This window comes from Amaranthus tricolor, chromosome 10 (genome assembly GCF_026212465.1).
Source record: "Amaranthus tricolor cultivar Red isolate AtriRed21 chromosome 10, ASM2621246v1, whole genome shotgun sequence".
In the NCBI taxonomy this organism is placed as follows: Eukaryota; Viridiplantae; Streptophyta; class Magnoliopsida; order Caryophyllales; family Amaranthaceae; genus Amaranthus; species Amaranthus tricolor.
In genome coordinates this window covers 5,256,493-5,264,809 of record NC_080056.1, presented here as the reverse complement: position 1 = coordinate 5,264,809, position 8,317 = coordinate 5,256,493, and the positions used below count along the sequence as shown (strand labels likewise).

Below are 8,317 nucleotides of genomic sequence, written 5' to 3'. Positions count from 1 at the left end.
AAGTATATTTTAATGAATGAATTGTATACTATTATAATAATTATAATATGATATTATAAAATAAAATACAATAAAACATTTGATTAATAAATAAAGATCTGGTATACTGTTAATTTGTAGTATAAAATATTGTCGATTCCTTGTCTCATTTTTTATTTTATTCAATTTTAAAAATTTGTTTATTTGCATTTTACGGCATCCTCTCACTTAAACACATTGTTAACTTTTCTCTTTCCCCTTTTTTAATAAATTACTATTTGGTATGTTTGGGTATTTTATTTGTTATTTTGATAAAGAATTTTTATTATATTATAAATTTTGGAAAAAAATAATCTTATTTATCTTTATTTTAATAATACGTATAATTTTATATATCCACCCACTTTATTTTAACATTTATTCATTATGATTTTCATTTATTTCCTACTAATTTTATTGAAACAGTTAATTTTTTTTAATATTTAATATTTTAATTTATTCCATCAAATTTATTATTCTATAAAATAAGTAAAAGTATGTAGATGAAAACATGAAATCAAGACTTGAGCATGAATTATGGATAGATCCGACTTTTTATAGAGAGAGAGAATGAGTGAGCGGAATGAGATGAAAATATGAAATACTCCAGAAAAGTAGATGAGATATGACTTGGGACTACCTGTAGAAATGACTATTTAGAGCGAGAAACGGAAGAAAATATAGAGAGAGAAAAGAATACTACAGCAACTTAAAAGTGAGAGAACAAGAACAAACGAAAGGTGAAGATCTTTCTACTTTTTGATTATCTGAAAGATCTGAAGACTGAAGAACAAGATTATTCAATCAATTTCATACTCTTCTCTACCCGTTTTTTAATTGAATCTCTCATTTTCTGTTGTCCGCCATTGATTCTTTTAGCCGAGGTTTTCAAGAACACAAATCAAGAGTTAAAGATATGAGATTATTTAGCTGATTCAATTCTGTCTTTGAACAAAATGATGGATAGAAATAGAGAAGCTAGAAGAGCGGCGGCCATGGTGAATGGGTTGCCTAAAAGAAGACATAGAACCGTTACTGGCGGTAGTTTGAGAGAGTCTACAGGTTTAGATCTAAAACCCTTCCTATTTTGAACTTTGTTTTGCAGAATATTTAGAATTAATTTTTAATTGATTTGTTACAGATGATGATAGTCCCATGGAATTACAGGAGACGGCGACTCGTTTAAGAGATCGGTCAGGAAAAAAAGATAGAGATCGAGAAATTAGGGATAGAGATAGAGAAAGAGAACGAGACAGATTGGGTACAAAACGAAGAAGAGGGGATAAATACTCACGGAATAAAGAAGACGGTGGTGCAGATGATGAAAGCTCTGAAGAAAGTATGAATGATGTAGAAGATGAAGATGATGATAGTCGACTACGTTATATACCTCCGACAAATCCGATTCCGATGTCATCTCCAGCGGCTACATCAACTCTTGTCAGCCACCGGAAAAGTTATCCTCCGTCTAAGTTATTTCGGGTTACTGTTCCCAAAAAAGCTCGCTCAGGTAAGATTTTAGGAGATTTCTGATGTTTTGTTAACTTGAATTTTTTTGGGGGGATTTTTGATGTTTGAGTGATTATGATGTTTGTAGTTTCAACAAAAAGAGGACATGATTGTTGGAGTTCAGTACCAGGTTGGGAGCAGATACACCGGAAAGCTTCGTTTTCACCGGTGAGGTCAGTAGCAGCAGGAACGACGACAGTTCCATTACCGTCGCAAGGACCTACTATGTCACCGTCGTCATCAAATATTGAAAACAAGAAGAAAATTGTCAGTTTTGTTCTTCATCTTCAGTCACAGTTGTGCTTTCTGTATCTGTTTCTGTGGATTTGACTGTGTTCTCTTCCGGTGTAGAAGGCTAATGGACCACCCAAACAAAGGCCACCAAAAATTGCATCAAAATCTTCGTCACCTACAACTCAGGATGAGATTGAAATTGCAGAGGTTTTATATGGTTTGAAGAGGCAATCTCACGCTCCGTCTAAACAAGATGGAATGATGCCAAATGATTCAGCCAATTTGGATTCTAGATCTGTTGTTGATTCTAAATCCAGAATATCATCTCCTGTTCCAAATTCATCATCTGTTTCAGGTCTTGCGAATAATTCTTCTTCATCTACTCCTCCCTTAACCACCATTGGTAAGCTGAGAAGCTTAATGATTTTGCAATTTTCGTGTCAATTTAACTGGGAATTTCACTAATCACGTTTTGATTCATTTTTAAAGTTCCAAAGAGAAAAAGACCACGGCCATACCCAGAAGAGATTCCAGGTGGGTTGGGACCTCAGAGCAGTCCGGTTTCATCAACTGCAAAGGCAGAATTAAATGAAGCTCCAAATCTGGAGGTAGCATCTCTAAATACGGAAAAGAATCTGGGATCCACCATTGAAAATGGAGTCAATTTGGTGAATTCCCAAGAACATACGGCGGAGATAATACCGTCGGCAGTGGGAAATACTAGTGTTACCCAATCAAATACAAAGCCTAATTTGGTAGAGGAATCAGAAGAGATAAGATATGGGGTTGTGAGAGCTCAAGTGGAGGAAACTTCCTTAACCCCTAAATTGGAATCTGCACAAAATCACGATCGTGTTGAATCCTCCACCACATCCACTAAACCGTCAGTTTCTTCCTTTTTTTACTGGGAGGATATTTTGTATATTTTACTGGGTTTATTAAATTGACTTTTTTAATTGGTGGTGATCATGTAGAAATTCATCCCCGGTTGAACAAGAAAATCACAAGGAAGATATTTTTGAAATTGATCTTATGGTGAGGATTTAATACTCAGTTAGTTTATTATTTATTTTACAAATTTTAATATTAAATTTAATTTTTTGGGGATAAAAAAGGCACCACCACCACAATCAAGAACATCACCGGAAAGAGAGGAAGTTATGGCGGAAAACGGAGGAGCAGATGAGAAAGCTATGGTCACGGATAGTGAAACGGTGAGTAGGAAGCGTAATGGGACCCACTTATTTTTTTGTGGATCTTTTTATTTGTTTTTGGTAATTTGTACGAATTGTTTTTTTTTTTCGAAAACTGTGATGTTGTTGGTACTATTTTTTGTTTTAATTGATGTAAAAGTTATATACTCCTATTTTTTTTTGATTTTGACTTGGTCAATTTATTCGGTGAGATGGATTTTGTATTTAATCTTGACAGGAAGCAAAACACAAAAATGAAGATAATAATAAAGTTAATGGTGGTGATGATAACAAAGATGGAAAGGAAAAGGAAACAAGAATTGATCTTCATCTTGATTTAACAAAGTCTAATGTTAATGATGATCAGTTGAATATTCAAAAGCAACTGCCCAAGATGAACAGAGATGATGATACCATTAATACAACCAAGCACGGTAAGTTATATTATCAAAAATAAATTAATTTTTCTTGATTTGCTAAAACTAAATTTATTTATAATTTATTTGTAGATAAACCTACCTATTTGATAAAATTGTTGAAAATGAATTCAGAATTCAATTATTGCTTATGTTAATTGTTTAACTAAAAAAAGCTTTGAGATAATTTATTTTTTCTCTATTTGCACCTTTTTCTTTTTCTATATTAGTTTGTCAAGGGTCATTTTGCACGCTTTTCTTTTAATTTTATTTACAAATTTATTATCTTTTTACATTTTAACCACTCATTTCCATCATTTATTTGTTTTATGTCTAATTTCCCTTTCCATAAAATTTTACAAAAAATTTTAGCTGTATTCTCATATGGACGGAGGAACATATTGGTTTATTTTGGATGAATCAAACAAAGTTTTTTTTTATTATTGTAATGTAATTGATATGGGCTTTTGGTTTTTAAAATGATTTATTTATTGTTTATTGATTTTGCAGGTGGTCAATCGGGTTCGGCACCACTATTGCCAGTACCAGGAGGATGGCATGGAGGGCTTGCAACACCCATGGGGTACGTTCGGATTTATTTTCTTCCTCTTCTACATTTCTTATACTTCTTTGTTCAAAATTTACTTATAACATTAGAAATATTGCTTTATTTACTCTATCATCCTTAATTTGATTATTTCTAATCTATAACTTAAAACATGACTAAGTGAGATTTGTTTTATTCATCTTACGCAAAGATTATTAATATTAGATTTTATATTTTTTATCATACATAATTAAATATGCTAAATAATAAACTAATGTGCTGTATTATATAAAAAATAAATATTGTAAGTATTTTAAAACGAATAATTTTTTATAATTTTATCTCACCAGAAAAGGGGTATTAGTACTGGTAGTAATGTATTGTGACGAGGGCCAAAATTATATTAAAAAAATCGAGTATGACAGTAACTCAATTATTTATGAGCAGATATGTGGGACCTTTGCAAGGAGTTGTTTCAATGGATGGGGCCCCAACGGCTTCTCCACCAATTCAGGTATTGTATTTGTTTTTTATTTAACAATTTTCAATATTTAAATATTTTGGAGTATTTTGTAATAGCATTTACATAAATTATTGTTCAGCCACCACCATTCCTGTTAACCAAACCAAAGCCAAAGAGAAGTACAACTCATTTGTACATTGCCAAATGCATATTAGCCCATCAGCAACTCATCAAGGTGACTCCTTTCTGGCCAGCCGCTGCGGCTGCCCCTGTATTTGGTGCAAAGTCTTACAACTTGAATATGATGCCTTCAGCTGATTTACACGGTGCTAACGCGAGAGGTGTGGTTGATAACAAAGGCCAACCTTTCACTTTCTTCCCTGGTCAGTCTGCTGCTTCGTCTAAGGATACGTCTCAGCCCTCCACCAGTGCTCCTGATTCTTCCATGAAGAAGCAGTTTTTAGTCCACCCTGCTTTGCCCCTTGGTACTCCCAATACCATTTTAGTAAGTGTCTTTCTGCGATCACGTTATTTTAATCTTGTTTCCTGCCGTCTTCTGTGGTCGTGATACTATGTTTTTGTGTGATTAAAAACAGCATTCCCCTATGTTCTTTCCAATGAATCAACAACAGGCGCCAGTGCCAGGGGGAAATGTTCGTCCCAGTACCACCAAATCACCATCACCTGTTGGATCTGCACCTTCTAACTCTGTATCCACTTCTGGTCCAATGGGTACTCCTACAATGAGCTTTAGTTATCCAAACATGGGAGGAAATGAGACCCCGTATATGACGATTCTAGGAAATGGGGCATACCCTTTCCCTATGCCTGCACATGTTGGAACAGCTCCACTTTTTAGGGGTTCTCAACCTGTCTTTGAAGGTCCTTTCTATCCTTCACAAATGCTTCATCCTTCACAAATACAACAACAGCAAGGTGCACAGTCATCTCAGTCTTTGACAATGCAGCAGCAAAATCAACAGAATGCTAGCCATTCTACTTCATCCTCGTCTTCCCAAAGGCATTTGCAGAGTCAACAGATGCGGCCCCATGGGAGCAGTGTACCTAGTGCTGGGAATATGAACCAAGGCTTGCAGAATTTCCAAATCACCACCAAAGCTCAAAATTCTCAGTTACATAATGATATGGGCGGTGAGGATAGACCTTCTACTGATGATAGTCGTACCCTGCAAAACATGAGTGCCTATGGGCAGAACTTTGCAGTGCCCTTTCATTCTCCCAACTTTGCTTTGATAACTCCGCCTACTTCAATGGGTGCACCTGGTAACAATGCGGCTGGTGTTCTTAATGGTAACCTTGGTGATAAGATGCAGCAGCAACCTCAACAAACTCCTACTTTTCCTATGTCATTTGCTTCACCTAATGGTGCTACTCCTGGTTTTGATATTTCTTCAAAAGCGTATAATCCTGCTATTTTACAGAGCATTCCAGAGACCGCCCTACAGAACTATAAAAAAATGGCTGCAGCTGCTGCAGTTGCATCAGCAGCTCAAGCTGCACAGCAAAAAAACAGTTATCGAGGTCCAGAAGATGGTAAAGAAGGATCTGCTGCTGCCACAGACTCCTCTAATATGAACGAGGAGAGGAAAACCATGGCTGCTCGTGCTTCAGCTGCTACAGTTGGGCAATCCATTGCTTTTTCAAGGGATGTAGCTGACAATTCAGTTTCTTCGATGGTGGGGGGGAACAATGTTGTTGATAGCTCAGCTCGAAGTCTTAATGTTACTCAAGGATCATCTGCTCGTCCAAGTCGTTCGTCAGTGCCAACTTCAATCAGTAATTCTAATGCTTCGAATTCTCAGCAACAGCAACAAATGCTCTTTCCTAAACAGCAGCCATATGTAGCTCTTAGCGGTCCAGTTGGCCCTAGCAAGACTCCCACAACTACTAATGGAAATGTCTACCCATGGTTGTCTCCTCCCACAACGAGTAATGGAAATGTCTACCCATGGTTGTCTTCTCCCACAACGACTAATGGAAATGTATACCCATGGTTGTCTGGTTTTTCGACTCTTGTACAAACAAGTGGAACCTCTGTACAGTCTCCACAGCTGAAGAATATTGTCAGGCCAAATTCATCGCAAGTTTCTTCTCCTTCACCTTCTACTTCAATAGCCTCCAACACAAAGAACCTTCCCCAGCAGCAAGGTAGGTCTCAACAAAACCACACTCAAATCTCCTTTGGGGCAGCTGCAGCTAACCCTAAACCATCTTCAATGTCACAAGGGCAGCAAGCGCAGAACAATAATCAAGCCCCTCCATCCCCTATGCTGGTTGGGTCCCCCTCAACCTCTTCGGTGTCCAAGGGAGCTAGTGGAAGCCCAAGGAATACACCAAGCGGCAACAAAGTGGGGGCTCAGGGATCAACATTGCCATCTCAATCAGGGAGAAACTCACAATCTCCATCTATCTCCACCCAAAAGCCATCATTCATTGGTGGCCTTCATGTCATGCCAAATTCAACCTCATGTGGCAAGTCCCAATCGCAGCAGTCTCAGCAGCAAGCAGTGTCAATGCAAAACATTCAACAAACTCAAATCTACTTCAACAATGCGTACATGCAACCTTCAGCTAGCACGTCTGCTACTATGGCTGGAGGCGGGTATCATCTTCAAATGCACAGACATGACGGTCAGAAACATCAACAAGGATCCAAATCTCAAACGTCAGTTCCCATTACCTCATCAAGTGGGATGATAGCCTTGTGTGCACCAGTTTCGCAAGCTAATACCAGCACATCTGATCCGGCTAAGGGGGTGTCCACGTCTACAGCTGCAGCAGGTGCAAACAATATGAAGGGTGGTTTGCCACCACAGGGGATCTTTCATGCAGCTCAGTTTGCTGCTGGTCAGTCAGCTGGGGTTGCACCTCTATTACTGCCTGCAGGCTTTCCGTATGCTCATGCTGTTTCCACAACAGTCCAGCCGAAATCTGCTGAGCAGAAGCAACCTGCTGGTGATTAAACTTCATGGAGCTTATAGGTGTTGAGCTTTCTGGTGTTCCCAGACTTTAATGAAAGACAATACAAATCCTGAATGAAGAATCAAGAGATTCTTGAATGAGATTGGTTGGGGGATTCTGAATTTAGTAACCCAAATTTTGGGGCTCTCCTGTATAGAAAATGACAATTAAAAAGCATGGTGGCCACCCGAGAAGTAACGACAGGCAAGATTGCCGATGAAACGTTGAATTTGCTCGAGTCAAGAAACGAGACTCTGATGGAAGTGCAATGCTCGAAATCGAAGAGAACCATGTGAAAATGGAACTAAAATTTGAAGGGGATGATAGGAAAGGTAGTGCTGTCTTTGTTTGATGGTTGATGATGTGGACAGGTTCATGAATTTATGGTTGTTTCTACATGTAGTGAAACAGTTAAAGGGAAAGGTGGAGGACTAAAAAATTTGTCATGTTTTTGTTGTCATGTGAATCCACTTTTGAGGGGCCATAAAACTTTGATGTAAGAACATAACTTTCCTTCTTACCATTGCTCACAAAGAAAAAGAAATTTTGTTACCTTTTCAAACTATCTATTTTCATGGGCATCATGTCTGGTTATTTTATTCTTTTACTTCTTTTCCTACTTGGTACGTGGTAGATATATTTATTCCTATGAGGGAACTAAATTTTTTGGTACTCAAAATTTTATAAAAATATTTGAAATAACTCTTCTGTTGATATTGACCTCCTTGATTAAAAAAAGTAATATAGAATTTTTTTCAGGTTTTTTCTTTCACTCTGTGATCGATAGAGGTGTCGATTTGACTGTTTGTGTAGGTTTGAGGTATATATATTTATTGTCAGATTAATTACGATTTTTGATTTTTATATAAGTTATTTTCGGATTGTTTTGTATTATACTCAATTTTGATTAATCAGGTCATTTTTAAATAGCTATAGAATGTGTTTGATTTTCATG

The 8,317-nt window shown here is 37.1% G+C and overlaps 1 protein-coding gene across 2 annotated transcripts; it reads left to right on the top strand.

The window, feature by feature from the left end:
* The first annotated feature begins 536 nt into the window (after nt 1-536).
* LOC130825158 (protein TIME FOR COFFEE-like) lies at nt 537-7,931 on the top strand. Of its 2 annotated transcripts, none has more exons than XM_057690232.1 (12): nt 537-1,080; nt 1,160-1,528; nt 1,616-1,794; nt 1,882-2,164; nt 2,251-2,644; nt 2,736-2,796; nt 2,877-2,975; nt 3,193-3,388; nt 3,881-3,953; nt 4,365-4,431; nt 4,520-4,885; nt 4,977-7,931. In XM_057690232.1, exons 1-12 carry the CDS (start codon nt 975-977, stop codon nt 7,362-7,364), a joined length of 4,581 nt encoding a protein of 1,526 aa, XP_057546215.1. In that variant the 5' UTR covers nt 537-974; the 3' UTR covers nt 7,365-7,931. The 2 variants fall into 2 exon arrangements, with proteins under 2 accessions (XP_057546215.1, XP_057546214.1); XM_057690231.1 differs by having other exon boundaries at nt 552-1,080; nt 1,879-2,164.
* Nucleotides 7,932-8,317: the final 386 nt, after the last annotated feature.